This window comes from Penicillium riverlandense (assembly GCF_028828495.1).
Source record: "Penicillium riverlandense strain IBT 135883 chromosome Unknown utg000002l_segment0_segment0, whole genome shotgun sequence".
Taxonomy (NCBI): Eukaryota; Fungi; Ascomycota; class Eurotiomycetes; order Eurotiales; family Aspergillaceae; genus Penicillium; species Penicillium riverlandense.
In genome coordinates this window covers 2,780,891-2,800,925 of record NW_026643195.1, presented here as the reverse complement: position 1 = coordinate 2,800,925, position 20,035 = coordinate 2,780,891, and the positions used below count along the sequence as shown (strand labels likewise).

At 54.4% G+C, this 20,035-nt stretch overlaps 5 protein-coding genes across 5 annotated transcripts; 2 read left to right on the top strand and 3 right to left on the bottom strand.

Moving 5' to 3' along the window:
• Positions 1–68: 68 nt before the first annotated feature.
• N7474_003449 (putative lactoylglutathione lyase (Glo1)) lies at positions 69–769 on the top strand (the record flags this gene model as incomplete). Its single annotated transcript, XM_057194864.1, has 2 exons — positions 69–677; positions 728–769. The coding sequence occupies 2 exons, from the start codon at positions 69–71 to the stop codon at positions 767–769; spliced, it is 651 nt and encodes a 216-aa protein (XP_057056219.1).
• A 127-nt stretch (positions 770–896) lies between these two features.
• Positions 897–3,266, bottom strand: N7474_003448 (CCCH zinc finger and RRM domain protein; the record flags this gene model as incomplete). The annotated part of the gene is made up of 5 exons (XM_057194863.1): positions 897–1,235; positions 1,288–2,273; positions 2,328–2,960; positions 3,016–3,134; positions 3,202–3,266. The coding sequence occupies 5 exons, from the start codon at positions 3,264–3,266 to the stop codon at positions 897–899; spliced, it is 2,142 nt and encodes a 713-aa protein (XP_057056218.1).
• Positions 3,267–3,984: 718 nt separating this feature from the next.
• N7474_003447 (elongation factor 2) lies at positions 3,985–6,777 on the bottom strand (the record flags this gene model as incomplete). Its single annotated transcript, XM_057194862.1, has 5 exons — positions 3,985–4,002; positions 4,059–6,490; positions 6,547–6,604; positions 6,688–6,703; positions 6,770–6,777. The coding sequence occupies 5 exons, from the start codon at positions 6,775–6,777 to the stop codon at positions 3,985–3,987; spliced, it is 2,532 nt and encodes an 843-aa protein (XP_057056217.1).
• An 820-nt stretch (positions 6,778–7,597) lies between these two features.
• N7474_003446 (uncharacterized protein) lies at positions 7,598–17,371 on the bottom strand (the record flags this gene model as incomplete). The annotated part of the gene is made up of 3 exons (XM_057194861.1): positions 7,598–17,159; positions 17,221–17,256; positions 17,316–17,371. The coding sequence occupies 3 exons, from the start codon at positions 17,369–17,371 to the stop codon at positions 7,598–7,600; spliced, it is 9,654 nt and encodes a 3,217-aa protein (XP_057056216.1).
• A 311-nt stretch (positions 17,372–17,682) lies between these two features.
• Positions 17,683–19,908, top strand: N7474_003445 (OSTA/TMEM184 family protein; the record flags this gene model as incomplete). The annotated part of the gene is made up of 6 exons (XM_057194860.1): positions 17,683–17,780; positions 17,986–18,133; positions 18,195–19,124; positions 19,178–19,228; positions 19,283–19,644; positions 19,707–19,908. 6 exons carry the CDS (start codon positions 17,683–17,685, stop codon positions 19,906–19,908), a joined length of 1,791 nt encoding a protein of 596 aa, XP_057056215.1.
• Positions 19,909–20,035: the final 127 nt, after the last annotated feature.

Sequence of the window (20,035 nt, the reverse complement as noted above, 5' to 3'; positions counted from 1 at the left end):
ATATCACGCCCCGCATTACTTCCACTTCCAGCTCTACACTCCCACCCACCACTCAATTGCACGTCAAAATGTCCTCCAACTCCTTCTCAACCCTTCCACAAGGTCAACCGGGCGCCTTCCTTCCAGGCGGCCCGTCAGCAACCTTCAACCCACCCGTCTCGTCCAGCACAACGGGATACCGACTGAACCACCTCGCGATCCGGGTACGGGAGCCCTCGCGCTCTCTACACTTCTACGTAGACCTCCTCGGGATGCGAGTCGTGTTCAGCATGAACGCGGGCCCATTCACAATCTACTATCTAGGCCACCCACCGCCTGACACGGGGGATCTGGCAGACTGGGCGGAGAAGACGAGTCAGATCCCTGTGATGACGCGGACGGAGGGGTTGCTTGAGTTGTATCATGTGCATGGAACGGAAGGCAATAGCGAGGAAGTATCGACGGGGAATCAGCCGCCGAATCTGGGGTTTGCGCATTTAGGGTTCACGGTTCCGGATACCAAGGCTGCGGTGGAGAGGCTGAGGGCTGCCGGAGTGCCGATTCTGAAGGAGGTGGGTGTGTCGTCGAGGGAGGCCGTGCCTTTGTCAGAGTGGGAGGCTGCGAGGGGGGTTGGGAGAGGGGAGATCCATGAGAATTATGCGTGGTTCTTTGAGAAGTTTGCTATGATTGCTGATCCGGTGAGTGTTGATTGTATGCACTCGTTTGATAGGACTGACGTGACTACTAGGATGGATATACGGTTGAGCTGATTCCGCAGAGCGTTGAGTGAGAAAGAGAGATAAATGGCGGTGCCATGAAAAAATCATCTGGCGTGCATCATATTTCATGCCCAGAAGTGAAGCAGCTGTACATAGTGCAATAAATAGTACATGAGCGGATATTCTGAGAATATAAATTCATTCCACGCCCCAGCTATCCTCCTCCGCAACGTCATAATCCATATCATGGGCTCCGTCTTTGCCAGCGGGCATTTCATTGACTGCGGGCTCGGATTGCATGACAGTGTCTTGATCATCCTCGACCAGTTCAGGGCCTGTCTTAGCCTCGTCCGCGGGGGTTGGTGTCGAAGCCGCAATAGGCGGGTTAGCCACCCATTCAAGTTGGACCTCGCCCACCGCAGGGATATTCCAGGTACTGAACATGAACTTCTCGGCCTGGTAGCGTTCCTTGAAAGAGACGATCACCGAGTCGGAATGGCCCGGGTTAGCCGTGACGGATTCATATTCACCGATGCCCTGGCGGGAAAAGTCAGCACGCAATTTCCAGTTACAGACCAAAAGGACTTACAATCAGATACTGTCTCAGCGCTTCGTCCTTGTCCGAGTTCAGCTCGACGCCCGTCACAGAAACCCGACGAGGCCGGTTATCCAGACGAAGTACGCCGCCTCTGCCGCGAGGCGCATATCCACCCCGTCCACGATATCCTCCGCGGTACGAAGGGTCATATCCGCCGCGTCCACGATAGCCACCTCGGCCGCGGCCCCTACCACGGTAGCCACCACGCCCACCAGCGGCGTCAGCATTTGAGGGATCCAACCCAAGGCTCTTTGCCTCGGCCTCGAGAGCCGCCAGCTGTGCACGCAGTTGCTTGGTCTGATCACTGGCATTCTCATCAGCTGGTGCTTCGACAGACGAACCCTCCGCGGCGCCAGAGCGATTGCTCGGCTCTGCAGCTCCGCCGAGACGTTCCAGCAGGCGGGCTTTTTCTTCCTGCTGCTTTTTGAACAGCTCATCACGCTGCCGCTCTAAAGCCTGCTTGGCTTCTTCGGTCTCCTGACGTTTCTTTACCCTTTCTTCATGTGCCTTTTGGGCTTCTTCTTGCTGCTTCTCGAACTCTTCCTGATTGAACGCCGGGACTTCTGGCTGGGCCTCTCCGTTCTTTTCGTCCTTCCGGCCGGGTTTGTGCCAGTAGACCTTGACGAAGCGATTGTCAAAAATGACCTTAGGGCTGGACCAAGCCGCCTTGGCCTCGGAATACGTGTCATATTGGACCAAAGCCAGCTTTTTGTAAGGCTGCAACGAGACCTCGGTGATGTTGCCGAATTGAGAAAAAAACTCCCGCACGGCCTCCTCAGAGAACTTATCGTCAGGGATCTGCTCAACCACAATCGTTTTGATTGTTCGGTCCTCGTTCGGTCCTGCCGACGAGAACTCAGACCGGCCGCCTCGTCCTCTCCCAGTAGGGCCTCCTCGGCCACGGCCGCGTCCACGTTCGCCACCACGTCCCCGGCCCCTGGAGTCGGCCATACGGCCCAAGTTCTTTGGATCATATTCTATGGACTTGGTCAGCAACCAGTCAGGAGGCTCGTAGAGTATTTCACACATACCTTCCTCTTTTCCAGCATCTCCATGCTGATACGGACATGCGGCACCCAAGTAACAAATACCCTGGGTATCATAGAACGGGCAGCGTTGATTGATCTGCTCGCCGGGCTGCGGCGCACCGGGCATTCCAGGCATAGGCGGCATTCCTGGCATTTGCGGAAACCCCATGCTCTGCATAGCCATCATCGCCGCCATGGGATCGTTCTGATCAAATGGTGGGAATCCAGGCATCATAGGGAACCCGCCGGGCGGTGGCTGCGCAAACTGCTGTCCCTGTGGGCCATCCCGGCCCATCCAGTCTCCGCGGCCACCACCTCTTCCTCCACCACGCCGTGGGGTTTTGAAAGCGCGGTTCTGGAGCATGCCCTCTTGAAGTTCTTGGTCTGCCTGGAATCCCTCGTTATATGTACGTTTCCGGCTAGGAAAATTCGACCCATCTTGTCCTCCACCTGATCCGTAGGGAGAACCCCTCGGGCCGGTTGGCGCATTGATCGGGTGCTGTGGCTGAGACGGGGGAAAAGATTGCGGGAGATCGCTGGGGAACTGCGCCTGGCTCTGAGGAAGGGCCGCTGGCGGCGCAGCGGATTTTTTGGGATCAAATGTGGCAAAGAGCTCATCAACGAAAGAAGTTGTGTCTGGGGAAAAATCAGTAACCCGGTACAAAAAGGTAGCCTAAGGCAGTAAACGAACTTTCGCGCAGGAAGTCCTCCAAGTTCTCGACTGAAACCTTCTTGATCTCTTCATCCGGCGCATCGGATCTGATGAGCGCCAGGACATAATCTGCAAGTACGTCGGAGTCCGCATCAGAGCTACAACGTCGGCGGTACCACATTGTCAGCGAATGAATCACCATCCAGATGATAATTGGAAACCCACATGTCCTCCAGTTTCTTCACCACCCAGTTCTTCACACCCTCGGCTTGTTCGTCGGTGAATTGCATCGTCGCCGCGTGGATTGCAATTTGCTGACTCGGCTTTCAAAGAAGGACGTGAGGAAAGTCTACGGCTGACTGCAGGGATTCGGCGCTTAACACCAGTTGCAGAGAAGTTGCGAGGCCCGCTGCAAGGGGCAAATAAACCCAGTAAAATACCTATCAGGAGATGGAATCAATCATTGATCGGTGTAGGCAAACGCAGCCATGGTGGATGAAGGGAGGAGGAACAGGAGACCAAAAAGTGCAGGATCCGTCCATGCGGACGCGAGGCACGCGATGGGTCACGTGATCAACCTCACGGTTCGGCTGAGCTGTATAGAGTACAACAGCCAATCTACTCTACTATACTTAGATCCACGCGCGACTACGAGAAGAAACACCGCGATTGCCTAGCTATACCATGTTTATTTTCATGCTCAAACTGGTATAACTAGACAGGAGCGAAGAGACAAAAGAAAAACAAAAAAAGGCAACCCTCACGAAACAAATTATGAAGACAAAAACCAAGTGAAAAGTCATGGAGTCGAGTCGGAGCAGATGGATAGCCATCTGCTGCCGAAGCCGTTGCTATCCCAATAGAAAAGCAATGGTTGGCCCGACGTATTTTGTTGAGGGAGGTGGAATTTTGGTTGAACGTGAAAGTTGTATTGCATTCATCAATCTCATAAAAAAAGATTCCACGTATGACTGGCAGAAGCGCGATTCCGGGCAGCCGTGAGCATTTTTACAGCTTGTCGTAGTACTGAACCCAAAGTTAGCGGGATGAATGTCAAAAACAAGAGGGGGATCAAAACTTACGTTCTCGTAGCCGGGGATCTGCTCCTTGAGACCCTTGCGCTTCCGCATCTCGGTGACGACCTGACCGGGCTTGGTGGTCGGGTCGAGAGGGGAGCCACCAGGGAGGATGGCCCAGTGGTCGAAGACGGACTGGGGGAAGGCCTGACCACCGGTGGCGGAGCGCAGATCGGCGGGGAAACCGAACGACTCGTTGACGGGCAGGTAGGCCTTGACGTTGAACAGAGGAGTACCGGGGCGCTGCTCCTCGGAGTAGACGTGACCACGACGGCGGGTAAGGACACCGTAGATACCACCCATGGCCTGCTCGGGCACCTGGATCTCGACGTTGAAGATGGGCTCGAGAACACCGGGGTCAGCCAGCATGGCGGCGGCGTACAGGACACGACGGGCAGTGGGGATGAGCTGACCACCACCACGGTGAATGGCATCGGCGTGCAGGGTAACATCCAGGATGTTGAAGCGGACGGAGCGCATGGGCTCCTCAGCAACGGGACCCTCGCGGGTGGCCCACTGGAAACCAGAGACAACGGAGTCCTTGATTTCGTTCAGGTACTGCACGGCCTTGGTCTGGTCGACCAGCAGGTTGGCACCGGTGGTGTCGGGACCGAAGCACCAAATCTTACGGGCATCGGTGACATCCCAACCGTAGTCGTCAGCCAGGACACGGGCACGAGCCTTGAAGTCGTCACGGGGGCTGATCTTGCCAGCCTCGATGGCGAGGGAGACCTCCTCATCCATGGGCTGAGCAGTCATGTACAGACGGTTGTGCTTGTTGGGCGACTTGGACAGGGCAGTCATGCTCGACACGTCGGAAACAGTCTCACGGTATGACACGACGGGGTCCGAGATGCGCAGGGGCACACCGGCGTGGTCCTCCTCAAGATCCTTCAGGCAGATCTCCAGGTGCAGCTCACCGGCACCGGCAACGACGTGCTCACCAGACTCGTTGATGAGGGTCAGGACGCAGGGGTCGGACTTGGACAGACGCTTGAGACCCTCGACCAGCTTGGGCAGGTCGGCGGCGTTCTTGACCTCGACGGAACGCTGCACGACGGGCGAGACGGAGAACTTCATGACCTTGAGGTTGTGGGCGGTCTCGTCGGTGGTCAGGGTACCCGACTTGAGCAGGAACTGATCGATACCGACCAGACCGACGATGTTACCGGCGGGAACATCCTCAATGGGCTCGATGAAGCGACCCATCATCAGAATGGTACGCTGGATGGCCTTGATGAACAGGTCCTCCTTCTTGCCAGGGGTGTAGTTGGGACCCTGGATGCGGACCTTGAGACCGGACTTGACGGTACCGGCGTAGACACGACCGAAGGCGTAGAAACGGCCCTTATCGGAGGTCGGCACCATCTTGGACACGTACAGCATCAGAGGAGCCTTGGGGTCACAGTCGCGGATACCAATGCAGGCGGCGTCGTCGGTGGGACCCTCGTACAGAGTCTCGGCACGGTACTTCTGGGCAGTGACGGGCGAGGGCAGGTGGATACAGATCATCTCCAGCAGGGCGTCGGCGGCAGGCAGGAACTTGCGCATGACAACCTTGAGGAGCTGCTTGCCCTCGAGGTCCTTCTCCTCGGAGGCCAGCTTGACCTCGAGCTTCTCCAGGAGAGCCATGATCTCGTCACGCTTGTTGTGGTTGACAGCGGCGAAGATCTTGAAGATGGGGTCCAGGATGAACTGGTTGAAGGCACGCTCCAGCTGCTTGCCCTCGTGCTCGCCGTTCTTGGTCCACTTCTTGGTCTTGGGGTTGAAGTAGTTGTCGCCCCACAGACGCTCCAGCATCTTCTTGCGGTCAACACCGAACTTCTTGGCGTACTTGACGGCGAACTGGCGGACGGTGAACGCCCAGCCGTGCAGACCGGAACCGAAGGCGATGGTGCCGCGGTCGGGGTAGACCTGGACATCACCGAGAGACTTGTCGAAGTAGGTGGCGATGATGACATTGACGGACTCAATGGTACGGGAGAAAGACTGGTACAGATCCTCCTTGGACACCTGCAGCTCGAGCAGAGCACGGTCGACCTTGTTGATAATCAGGACCGGCTTGATACGCTCGGTCAGGGCCTGACGCAGCACGGTCTCGGTCTGGACACAGACACCGGACACGCAGTCCACGACGACCAGGGCACCGTCAGTGACACGGAGAGCGGCCGTGACCTCAGACGAGAAGTCAACGTGACCGGGCGAGTCGATCAGGTTGATCAGGAACTCGTGGCCGTCGACCTTCTGGGGGATCTCCTTCAGGTCCTCGGGGTCGGGGAACTTGGCGTACAAGGAGATGGCAGTGGACTTGATGGTAATGCAGCGGTCCTGCTCATCGGGACGGGTGTCCATGAACCGAGACTCACCGGCCTTGGCGGCCGAAATGATACCGGCACGCTGGACCAGGGAGTCGGAGAGGGTGGACTTTCCGTGATCGACTGCATCAATATTGTCAGCATCATCTCATCCGGACTCAAGAGGTGATGAAGCATACCGTGAGCAATGACGGACATGTTCCGGATGTTGGCCGGCTTGTCCATCAGGGCACGGATCTAGTGAGGGTTAGCTGACTGTCTGATTTAAAAGCACGCCCGGCTGCCCCGAGAGGGGCAGCGGATCAATAGAGAATACGGACCTCCTCGATGGTGAAGCTACAGAGAGACTCTTGTTAGCCAGGGTGTCCATGGAAATTTTTTTTCATCGATGATCCGACTTACTTGACCATGTTGGCGGTTGGTTCCTCAGTAAAGCCCTAGAGGCGGGGGAAGTAGTTATTGAGATAAAGGTAGAAGCAAGAAAGCACACAGACGACCAGGACCGAGCAGAGACTCGATCACCAAATCCAGAGACTATGTGCAACTGCTCCAGAAGACGGAGTGAAGAGGATGAAGAGGGAAGGAGAGAAGGGAAGAAGGAGGGGGAGGAAAAGTGGGAGAAAAAAAAAAGGAAAAGCGAAAGTGGGGGCTTTCTGCCCCTCCGTTTTGTGCGTTTCACTCCGGCTGTACGGACTAGTGAACTACACAGGATAATGCCATGGCAACACTACACTACCGACAGTCCTAGGCTCTTCGAGTCGGTGCTTTCCATGTCTCTTGACTCTGAGTCTTTGATTTCAAAGCAGGTCATATTCCCTCCCTTGACTCCCGACATGCCGTCATCCGTGGTTGTCCCAACTCAGCCCCCCGTCGGCTCCCTCGTGCAGCCGAGTCGATCAATCTGACTCCCGGCGACTTCCCAAGTCACTCTCGGGGCTCTGATTCACTGCATTCCGAGTCATCCTCCATCGCTGGATGAGCCTGTCCACGACCACTTTCCACGCCGGTGCTGAGGGTGGGCTGGAGCTGTCCGCCAATCAGCGGGCTCGCGTGAACACACGCTGACCGCCTCAAGCTGGGGCTGACTAATGCATTGTTCTTCAGGCTGAGACGGGATAAGTGTTGAGGAGTGAGAAGCAGTAGAAGTAGACAATTAATACAGCTAGTGATAGTAACTAGGATATGCAGAATGTACAAGAAGAACCGATCAACGCCGTCCCATGCAGTAATTCAGGCCCCCAGGATCCGCCCATAGGCATCCTCCACCTCCTTTGCAATCTCCAACAGCGGAACAATAAGGATCTGATGCGTGACATTGGGCAGCTTATCCCGATGCAGCCCAATCCACTCCAGCGGCGGTGTAGCCTCGCCCATATCCCGGAGCTGCGGCGTGTCAATAACTGGCGGCTCGAGCGCCGTGTAGCTGTATTTGGACTGCGGCACATGGACCACCGCCGTGATCTTCTCCTGTTGCTCGGGGCCGGCACCGCCGCCCTCGGTACTGCTCCCGGGACCACCAGTAATCTGCACGGCCGACGGAGGCAGCGGCTTGCCGAGGCGCGTGGCCAGCGCCCGCGAGTGCGTCTCCCACATGTCCCGGATGAAGCTGATGCGCGAGTAGTTCCAGCCCACATCCACCTTGCCCTCGAACGTACTGCGGAAGATGTACTCGATCTGATGCGTGCCGGGCACCTGCCACGTCTCCATGCTGGCCACCAGCCGGGGCACCTTGAGGATCGTGCCGCCTCGGGACCCGGCGGCGCGCTGGGCGATCTCGTCCACGGACACGTCTTCGAGTTGCGCGGAGCTGGGGCGGCTGATGCCGGAAAGAGCGACGCGGAGTTGACCCAGCGTCAGGCCCAGGGCACTGTGGAGCTTGCCGGATTGGACGGAGACGGCAAATCGAGCCTGCGCATCATGGGCCTCCAACTTGAAGATCTGATTGTCAATGAACGAGCTAGGGAACGCTCCGATGTTGACATGGCGGATGTTGACAACGACCCCGGTATGCAGTGAATTAGGCGCGGTGAATGCGTCGTCCTTGTCCTTCTTAGCCAGATCCTTGGCGGGGATGTCGATGTGACCAGTGTTAGCGGAAGATTTGCGCCGAAGATATCGTTCCACTTCATGCAGCGACGCCTGGTACGCCGCTTGTTTGTCTTGGACCAGGCGCTGCCATGCTTGGTAGAGTGCAAGAGCCTGCGAGGCCGTCAGAGACGTGCAAAAAGCCTGGACCTCGTCTCCTTCCAGGATGCTGAAGAGTCGCTGATTCTGCTCGCCGGACGCGCCCCGGACGTTGTACATCAGGAAGTCAAACATGGCGATGTGAGCAACCAGGAAAGGCTGGTAGTCAAACGAGACCTTGGTCTGAAGATGATGGAACGCAATCGAGGCCTGGATCAGCGGGGTACGCCCGGCATCGCGACTATCCTCTGGCCACTCAATAGAGGTATGGACCTTGAGGGAACGTAGCTCGATCCTGCCACTCATGCGGCCCTTGCTTTCGATGCCGATCTTATCAAAATTGATGCACATGGACTGCTCGTTGTCTGAGGTCTTGTTGGACGCCACCCACAGGTTGTTAATAGCAAACTGCGCCTTGCCCAATGTTGAGCCCAGGTCGAGTTGGATCTCTAGCTTCTCAATAGCGATAGTCGTATTCCAGGGAAATACCGACGCGGCGGCGACCTGCTGGTATCGCTGCACAATGTAGGTCTGGGCCTCGGACGGCGTTGGTGGGGGCGACGAGCTGGAGCTAGGTTCATCGTCGGATGGAAACCAAATCTCCCGGAATAGTAGAGAATCCTGCACCTGTTTGGCATTGAGAGAGACTTTCATCGGGCTGACTCGGAGGATGGCAGACATTCCGCTTGTGCGGCCGAGGTGCTTGCTGTTCATGAGGGACAAAACCATGGACTGGACTTCAAAGCTTGCGGTGGGCTCGTTGGAGTACACGTGCTTCACTGACGCTTCCAGGCTGTTGAACGCCAGAGACAGGGCGACAAAACGCCCCTGCTCCTTGGACTGCACCGTGTTGACGGTCACATAGACGCTGTCAAACTTGGTTGTGGCCGCCACTCTTGCAATAGGCTGGCAGCTCAAACTGAACTCCTGCTTGCAGAGCAGCACTCCCATATTCACCCTGCAGCGACCAAGGATTGTGTTCGGATCTCGTGCACTGAAAGGTGTCTCTTCTATTAGTTTCTGTGGCTGTAGCATGGTTGTGGCAGACGACCGCCGGGGATGGTCTTGTTCGTCTCCCATTACTTCCTTGACGGTAGCGGTTATTTGTCGGATCAGAGGGACAAGAGTCGGATATAAGACATTTGTGGACGGCTCAATCTTCAACTCCGCGTTGAGTGCCGGGTCATCGGTCCCGTTGTCCTCAAACTGAACCTTCAACGCCACACCAGGAGACCGGAGGGTGGCAGTGGTGGCCGCGTCGCCCTGGACATATTGGCCATACCTTCCTTCGGAGAGTCGGCTACCCTTCAAAGTCGTCGTCAACAGTGTTTGTTCGTAGTCTCCGTGCTTGCCTTGAAGAGAGACAGTGGCACCGGCAAAGTCAACGTCAACAAAAACGGATCGAAGGCGCTTATTGCCGAAAAGATTGGGCTCTTTGGCGTTGTTGGTGTCAGCAGAGGGATTTGTGGCCCAGGCCTGTTTGCCTTCTCGCAAGGCCTTGGTAGCAGATGCAACCGATTCTCGGATCATGTTTCCCGGGATGATAAATTCAGATGTCGCACGAATGTCCAACGCTTTGCCTGCAGCCTGAAATGCGAGCCACAGTTCCTTTCCATGGGAATAGTAGGCCACATTGAATATCAACTCAGGCATCAAGGCCGAGTTTAGAGAGCGCTTCCTCCTATCCGCACCAAAAGGTACCATTTGCACTTGCACGTTCTCGATCCGAAGTCTGGCGGAATTCTTTTTCTTATTAGACAGTTCAACTCGTCGTATTGAAAAGACGAGATCTTCTGGCCGGCGACCGGATGCAAGGGATGAGGTTGTCATGTTCCACGCAACTTGGATATTGAGGAATTGGAGGGAGAATATGGCATTGAGGAATGGCTGCGGAGCCGAGTCATCATCGTTAACATGAATTTCAGGTGCCTCTGCAAGCTTGTCTTTCGCTTCGGTATGGCCGCGGTGCCGAAGTCGTTTGAGGCGTTCAACTTCATGAGACAAGTCAAGCGTCTTGATACGCTCTTGAGTGTAGATAGCAATATCTACCACGAGAGCAGCCGTTTCGGCGTAAAGTTCGACGTCGAAATTGTCGCTGCTTAATTGATAGGAGCGTATCACCTCTCCCTGTTCACGAACGGTAGATGTTCCCAGCATTTTGACACCAGCGGAGAAGCCGCCATACGCTTGTGTTCGTTGCTTCTCCTGTTTTCGCAGCTCGAAGCTGATTTGAGTAGCATCGATGTTGAACTCGGGAAAATCCATGTAGTAACCCCGATCCAACCCATTCTGGAGACGCATCCGCATCATTCCAAGGCGGAAGAGCATCTCTGCCGAGTACTCCCTTCCTTTCAGACCGGTTGCCGTGGCGTGAATCTCTACTCCGGCCATTGTAAGGCGGGCTTTGTAAAGAATCTCGGTGCCATCGGCAGATGTTTGAGGCTCCGGTGGTGACCTTTGTAAGGACAATACGTCTTCCAGATGTGCTTGAAGAACGTCAACATTCTGTTTGAGATCCGAGATCATGTGGGAAACATCGGATCCAGTCAGGACACTTAGAAGACTCCGGACGGCGCTTGTCTCCAGGCGAATAAGCTCGATGGTCATTTCAACCTCGACTTCTTTGTGTCCAGAAGAGAAACTGGGCAGGATTCGGCCGTTGACAGGGGGTATCTCTAGAACCGACAAGGTATTATTGTATTTGTCGCCGTCGCCAGACACGAACATGTGAGAATTCTTCTTGACGTCGAAATCAACCTCGATATTGGACCCTTCCCTGGGCAGAATGGACATTCGGGCAACTTCACCAGACACGACGTAGGTCAAGGACGGCAGAAGAGTAAAGCTCAACCGATAGTCATCCAAGAACATTGCAACATGGAAGGTATCGCGGATTGGCTTTTGCGGAACCTGGGGCGTATCAGTTTGCGACTTAGGCCTATGGACGTTCTTCACGAGCTGTCGAATGTATCTGACTTCATCTTCGATGAGTCGGTCTCCCGTATGCGCCAGGCTGACAGGGTCTTCCTTCATCTCGTATCGAAGCATTCTGCATGAGCAAGCCGCCTGGAAGGCGCGCTTGTGCTCAATCTCATCCTCTTCCGATATGAGCGAGAAGTAAGTATATGGATCAGCGATTTTTGAAACCATCAAGACGCGATTCTGACTGAGAAGTTCAGATGAGCATGCTCCGGCGCTTAACAGCAACGCTAGCTCTTCCGTCTTCGTCTTTTCAACGTTGAACGATCTATGCACCAAAGAGCCCCGAAGGGACTTTCCGGCCAAGACCAATTTGATGTTGATGCCGTCGAGACTAACAGACCCGGTATCGGTGCCGGAGACAACCTGTAATTCAATCGGTGATGTCTCATCGCCACTGTGGCTGGGATCTTGGGTGGGCGCAGACGCCAGCGTGACAGTTGACATGACCTTCATGACACCTTCCACTAGATCCAAGACTTCCCATCGCAGTCGCACAGCAGCAGAGGCACAATAGGATTGCACGGTAATTAGCTTTCTCCGCTGTTCTTTGTCACCATCGCGGGTTACTTTGTTGGGGTCAAAAGTCGTGACGGTGGACAAGCTTTCGACAACAAGATCGCTCTCTCGAGGCCCAGGGTCCAGGGAAAACCGAAAGGTCTTGATGGCTAATGACAAGGACATGGACGGCTCTTCAGCTTTCCGGAGGGGTTCCAGAGCGGGCCAGACTTTGCGCATGACATAGCTCTTCTCAACATGAGCGAGATCCCAGGCGCGCCATTTATCGAAGCCAGATAGCACCGTCGTCTTTGCATCAGCTGGCAAAGGCAGATGATCGCCTGAGCAAGCTCGATCCAACTCTCGCTTGTGGTGCACAGGCAAGTTCTTGTAAATGTTGCGGATGCGAGAGAGGATCTTCCACGAGTCATGTTGTCGCAAATGACTCGAGGCAACCCTGAGGACGTATGAGATACGAGTCAAGAAAATCGGATCTGATATACCAGCAGCCGACTGCGTAGCAAAGTAGATCAGAAACCGTAGACGTGTCTTGCTCAAAAACGAGATGTGCTGGAAGGAAGATGCGACAGAGTCAAACATCATGGTGGCTCGGCGGACGAGGAAAGCCAGACGTTCCACGGACTTGGCAGACGTGACTGTATTGAAGGTTCGCATGTGAAGGTGAGACCGAATGTTGGGGTTTGCGACCAGCCAAAAATTCATATCATCCAAATGACAATTAAACACGGCTTTCTCTTGGAAGGCATCTGCTCGACTACCTTCCACCAAAACTGAGAGGTGTTCGGCCGCCGCATGGATTGTGACGCCTTGTTGGAGACCTTCGAGCAAATCATGCTTTTGTCGCTGAATCTTTCGACGCATTTCAGCTCGAAGATGCCGGACTTCAATGCTATACTCATCCGAGAACTCCACCCGCTTGTTGTTGGGGGACTCCGAAAGGTCAACGAGTCTCAGTTGTATGGAAGGGATACGGAGGGCAATAGCTGTCGACTTCCTCGGGTGGCTCATGGCCTTGTCATACCCAACAATATCCGAGATCACGTCTTTCTGCAGGGAATCGATGATTTGAAGTGGGTGTTTCGGCTCTAGTCCATCCAGCAAGGAAGCCAAGCTGAAAAGGAATCGGGGTGTACAGTACCCTCTGATGCCCAGCGGAAGCTCTAATGCGAGGTTGGTGTGCGTCGTCTGGTCATCATCGAAAGTCAAGAACATCGACTCTGTGTTTTTTCCAGCCTCATTATCGGTTGAAGAATCCTCGTCGGGGGTATATGGCAGTGGAAGTTCGGATGTATCCAAGGAAAGCTTGTAGTAGGAAAATTGTGGCATAATCCAAGGATTGGCATCCCTGATCGCAGCAGATGAGTACGACCCTACCCTAGAGCCAGATTCATTGTCGTGAAGTCGGTAGACCTGTAGGGTAGACAGGCTGGCGTCCCGATGAGGGGGTGCTGGCCTTTGTCTGGGTTCAGAGACTGGTGTAGGCTTGGTAGTAGCATGGTCGACACCGCGGGTTCGCTTAACCTTGACACTCTTGAGGCTGGACGCCTCAGAATGCACCAAGAAGCTCTTAGAGCTGCCGTTGGGCTGGTTCCCCCGGTATGATGGTGCGCTCGGAAGGCCAAATCGTCCGTGGATGGGTTCTGGCATTGACGGGATGGGCATTGCCGGGGGGTTGATATCGTCGCTTTGTAGAAGTGGCGAAGTTGATTCCAATTCCTCCCAGTCAAAAAGGAGCCACTGCGCCCTATGAGTCCGTTGGTCATGAACTTGAATGTGCTCTTGTTGCAGTCTTCTACTCTCGCCAATATCCCACTTCCGTTGAGCCATCTTGAAGGCCATTGACAGTTGGAGAAGCCCCAAAGGTGAGATTTTTCTGTCGGATGACCGATTATTGGCCTGGACTACGGATTGACGGTTAACTGCCGCAATCGAAATATCCGGAACAGAAACGCTCAACCGCTTGGAGAACTTGGAGTTAGCCCAATCATTGAACTTGATATTCAAAGGCCGAGCATTCAGTATGATGGAGACTTCGTCAAGCAGCACAGATATATGAAGCGAGTGAATCTTGGCTCTGAGAAAAGTCACATCGTGGAGAGCAGGTGGGATGAGTGGAGGCAGGGTATTCTCCCAGTTGTCAAACGAAAAATCGAAACTTTTCAAAGATGCACCCAGACAGGCCAGGAATTCTGTGGAGCATTCACCAATGATCCTCCCCACGTCGAAGTCCCAGTTGCACACGTAGGTTGGCTCCGCAGGTGGTAATCCGAACAGGCGATGTCCATAGGCTGAAGTGCCGTCAATGAATAACTGGGTGCCAGATATGGTAGTGGAGCCTTCAGGTTGGGTTGATTGCAAATCCACCTTGAGTGGGCTGATGGACAGTTGGAGGTCCATGTAATAGTTCGTGAATCGCAAGTCAGCCTCGAGGGAAGCAGCGCGGAGTCTCAGACATTTCAGGTGATCGTAGATGTTCTCGGGAAGCAGGGCACAGGGATCACGAGCTGTGACATGAACCAAAACGTCCATATCATTCGATTTGCGGTTTGGATTGATGCCTGTGGGGTTTTCTGGAGGCTCATCGGCGTAAACAAACTCTTGATACTCTTCAAGGGTTCTGAAGTGCATTTCATCGCCAAAATAGTTATCTTTGACGACCATGAAGCTCTTGATCAGAAACCCATACAGGTAAAGCCGGGGAGACGATCCATCAATATTGAGCACCAATGTGTCCGTCAGGTCTGGTGATGTGGACTGGAAGTAGATGTAAGACCCATCGATGAACAGATTGTCGAGAGTCGCCATGGACTTTTGAGGCAGAAACGTGTGCAGGGTATCCCACAAGGGTGTCAGGAAATCCACGCCACCGTTCTCGAGATTGACCTTGAACTCCACCGTATTCTGATCTGCTTTGTATTTGTCCAATGGGATCATCACGCTCGACGTCAGCTGGTTGCCTTTTATCACGATAAATCGGTTGTCATCCAAGTCAGAAGGGTTGCTGATGATATTGCGATCATTCACGTTAATGAACAGCTGGAAGTTGGAGAAGATGAGGTCGAGATTGTAGATAAAAGGCACAAATGTATAGTAGTCCGATGGTGGTCCGGATGCCCAATCGGTCACGAGATCCGTTAGAAGAAAGATGTGGTCGCGCAACAAAAACAGTTCCAACTCCTGACTGTCGACAGTGAATTTCCAAGTCCGGAGATTGTTCCAGCCGAGAGGGTTGGAAAGATCGCAATTGACCAGTTGCCGAGGGGATTGCCATAACAAGCCATGGTTCACGCTGGAAGACATTTTTGACTCTCGCAGATCAAGCGCGAGCTCATTGCGAAACCCAAGGCTTGACGCTACCATGTCCATGGTGTAATTGATTGTGGAATCAGGTCCCACGCGAAGGGAAAGCCATCCAAAGGGGCGGATGTCTGAGGCGATATGACTTTTTTCGGCTTCTTTTTGGCGTGGTTTTCTTCTTTTGGTGTGATTTTTTGCCTTTGAGGCGCCTCTGATGGCATCTGCGCGCTCCTTCCATTGCCAGTCCTTGGACTGCTCTCTGGTGGGGATTCGCAGTGTCAGTTCTTCGCTGATCTCAATTCGCAGTCTGAAAGCCGTGTTTTGTCGTAAGACTCCGGGGGCCAACTGTTCCGCTGGCTCCGCGCTGCGGTAGAAATTGGGGACAAAGACATTTTGCAAGCCAACTCGTTCCCTGTCGGCCCAGGGTCCGTAGTTGATGGATCCACCGTCCACCTTGACGTCAACCCCCCATTCGGGAGGAAGCGCACGGTTGATATCGTTGTCTATTGGTAACTCGCAATGAGTTGCTGCCGCTTGCTCCTGTCCAACCCGTCCAGGAATGTCCCAAAAGTACGTCATGCTCAAGCTAGGACTGTCGATAATGGTGGAAAACCTGCCATACTCGACCGAGTTCCATTTTTCATGCTCATCCTCGCCACCTTCGTCCAGGTATCGAGACAAGCCCACCCAACGCACTTCAGGAAATTCCGCCTGGCTTCTTGGCATGCTGTCAACGTGTCGAGGGCTAGCATGAAACGACTCCACAGACGTTTGGAAGTATGGTACCAAGTCACGGATGCTATGCCATAGCTTGCGCCTTTGGAATGGATAGTTGAAAATCATTGAACGTTTCTTGGCGGCTTCATCTTCTTCCTCTCGCACTGTGCTAAGTGCCTTCGCGGTCACCAGCTGATTCTGTTTGAAATCAGGGTTTGGTCGCATCTGGACCACTAGATGGTTGAAATTGAACGAGAACAATTGCCGGTAGAGATCGAGAGGGCCAGCGTTGCAAGCATCGATGGTTCCTGTTGCGCTATCGAAGGTGGTCGTCAAGACGGAGCGAGTGTTTTCGTTCCCAATCACAATAGCGCCCTTGGTGCACTCCAGCTTTATCGGCAGGAGCTGAAGCAGATTCGACACAGATTCTGAGAGCTCCGCATTGCGGCGGGCCGCAGGATCCTGGCCGGTATAGGCTTCTCTTTCATCCACGCTGCTTTGTGATCGGTTCCCATGAGTTGTCTTGAAAGTGCTGTTTGTCTGCCCGTGTGGCACATTCGGAGCGGAACCTGGAGATGTTGGGTCTCCTACGCTGGCAGCATCACCGTCCTGATCCGCAACATATCCGAAGCCCGTCAGGATGCTGTCGTAGGCCGGTTTCCGATTGTAGATAAACCATTCGAGCCCATACATCGTGATGGATATCCGACATGGCAGCTCAGCCGTCTTCTCCACGCCGCCTTGTTCCCCGAGGCCGTCATTATGGCCGCCAACACCTCCCTCACAATGCGCGGGACGAGGCCTTGTGCGCTCTGATGGTTCAGGGGCGTCTGTCTTGTGTCGGATACCGGACAAGTCCGTTCGTTCTACCGTGCGCTTCCAGTACCTCCATGTTATGAACCCTCCATGGATAAAGATCGTCTCATTCACGCCATGGTACCGGATGCCCTTGAAAAATATCCTGCCACCAAGGAGAGATACCTGGAGCGCTTTGATGTCGACATACACGCGGTAGTAGTGCCAGGTGTAGGCTCGGATCGCATATGATAGGAGAGTCGCGAAAAGGCGGTTAAAGTACAGGAGGAAGAACAAGGCACTAGGTGCGTTGAGAAATCACTATTAGCGCGGGCGGAATGTTGGCTGGTGAGGAAACTTACAGGATACAAGAGACAATCAGTTCCAGCAGGAAGAACCTATTTTCAGCACGTATTAGCCCGCGGCGCGCAAACCAGGACGGGGAGTCGGGCTGTACCAATTGAAGCTCGGGGCCGGCGTCAGGTAGGTCGCGGTCAAGCTGGTGCTGGCCATGTCTCCAGGAAGCCGGGGACCGGCGTGAGCATTGTCAGCAAGACTGAGCGACGAGCCAGAGCTCACGGTGACTAGGTCGTCAGTCGAGTGTTTTGGTGGTGGTGTAGAAGCAAGGAAAGCGGTGTCACGGGTCAAGCCCAAGAAAAGACATCATCGAACACACTCCACATTCCAGGCGACCGCCAACCATGCCGACACAACGACGCTGGACTCGTTGACCACCATGATTGCGCGCTCAACTCCCTCGGACTAATCTGGTGTCTCAAATACACCGAGACCACACTCCTAGCACTCTACCGACTCTCCGCATCATGGCTGGCCCCGGGGGTGGAACGGGCTCCAGCCTGGCTCGAGCCATTATCATTGTTTCTGGTGTTTCGGCTCTAGTAGCCTCGATTTTGTCCTTCGTGTGAGCTTCCCTGCTATTGCGATCATCCCGTGCTCCCTCCAGAGCTGACTTTGAGCGTCCTATGCAGGTCCATATGGTTTCAAACGTACGAGCTTCCGTCGCGACAATGCCCTCCGTCCCGACAGCTAACCCAGCATTCTTAGTAAAAACTACCGCAAGCCTCTACTCCAACGATATGTCGTGCGCATCCTATTAATGTTAGTAGTGGCTCGCTAGAGCAGGGTCAGGGGTCGAATGTCAGGAATGGTGCTAATTCTCGAGCCAGGGTTCCCATCTATGCTGCGTCATCGTGGACGAGCATCATGTCGCTCAAGGCGGCTCAATTCCTCGATCCGATTCGTGATATTTATGAAGTATGGGAAACACTGCGGTTGTGCGTGGGAGGAATACTATACTGACAGGGGTTTTCGGCAGGCGTTCACGATCTACACATTTTTTCAGCTCCTAATCAACTTTCTCGAAGGCGAACGAGCCTTGATTATCATGACCCATGGCCGCCCTCCTGTTTCGCATGCCTGGCCGCTCAATGAATGTCTCCCGAAGATCGACATCTCCGACCCGCACACCTTCTTGGCTATCAAGCGGGGGATTCTACAGTATGCCTGGCTGAAGCCCATCCTGGCTCTGATCTCGATCGTGATGAAGGCGACAGATACCTACCAGGAGGGCTATTTGGGTATCTCATCCGGATATCTCTGGACCGGTATTGTGTACAACATCAGTGTCACCATCAGTCTGTACTCTCTGGCCATGTTTTGGGTGTGCCTGCACGACGATTTGAAGCCATTCCGCCCCGTTCCCAAATTCCTCTGTATCAAGCTCATCATTTTCGCTTCATACTGGCAGGGATTCGGCTTGTCCATCTTGCAGTGGCTGGGAGCCTTTTCCAATAGTCCTGCTGGGTACACGCCGGACAACCTGGCTGCAGCAGTTCAGGACTGTCTCATCTGTTGTGAAATGCCCTTCTTTGCCATTGCTCACTGGTATGCGTTCTCATGGCATGACTTCGCGGACCCCACCATCTCCGCTGCGCGGTTGCCGGTGAAGTTCGCACTGCGAGATTCATTTGGTGTTCTCGACTTGGTGGAAGATACAAAGATCACGCTTCGGGGCGAGAACTACGACTATCGACTCTTCGACTCGGGCGATAATGTCATTGCGCATGAAGAGTCAGGCTCGCGTGTGAAGCGAGTCATGGACGGCATGCGATATGAGCGGGGAGGCAAAGCAAAATACTGGATCCCGAAGCCTGGCGAAGTCAGCAAACCTGGGGAAGCCAACAGCCGTACCCCCTGTTGGCTGGTGGCGAATCCAGGCATCGCAGTCGAAGCGAACGAGGGAGCCGTAACGAACGCTTCGGCTCTTACACTGATATCGACACTACGATGGACGATGAGGACGAGCGACTGTTCACCAATGCCCGGGCACTAGAATTCGGAGATTGGAATGTAGGTGGTTCCGGAGTGTGTGGGAGGAAAGTCGAGATTGCTGACGGCGCTTAGTACCCTGTGATTACCGCCAATGAAGTGCCAAGAGACCAGCGTCTGCCTGTCGGCCGGGGTTACCAAGGCTCCCATCCATCAGGAGAGGTCAAAAAGGCTCGTACGCACCGAAAACGCCGAGCGTCGGGCAGCACCAGTTCGCGAGGCCATAGGCCCAGCTCCAACCAGTCCGGTCACGGCCCAGGCGCCCCCCGTTCGGTGCAGCGCAATCCCAGCTCCACTTCACATAGCTCCGGCGGCTCCCATCGTGATCAGCTGGTTGATCTCGTGGTGGAAAACCGCGAGGCGGAGGAGGAAGACAGAGCCCAGGCACAGAGAGAGCTTGGATCCGCCTGGGCGGGTCCAGAAACCCGACGGTTCTCGTAAGTCTGATTTAGCGGTTCCTTTCCTACGAGCAGTTCTAAATTTGTCGTTTGTTCTCCAGAAGGCCGTCGGGGGAACCAATTGAAGAAGAGGCTGGGTCGGAGCCTCAAGAGAACACCGTGGATTCGGCCCCCGAAGGAGCTCCAGAAGGAAGTGGCGGCTTGCATCATGATCCTCAGGGCCAGGAGCAGGATCCAGCCCGATCACCCCCACAGTGGGCGTACGGAGCTCTGGACGAGGACAGCAATGTTTGGGGCAAATAATCATCATTAGCGGGGAGAGCCTCGGGCGTAGGTTAGCGTACGTATCATTTACGATTGTTCACATACCACGGCATTTTGAATTTTGTCAGTGCGATGAAAGTTAGTTTTGAGCTTGATGAACCATTTG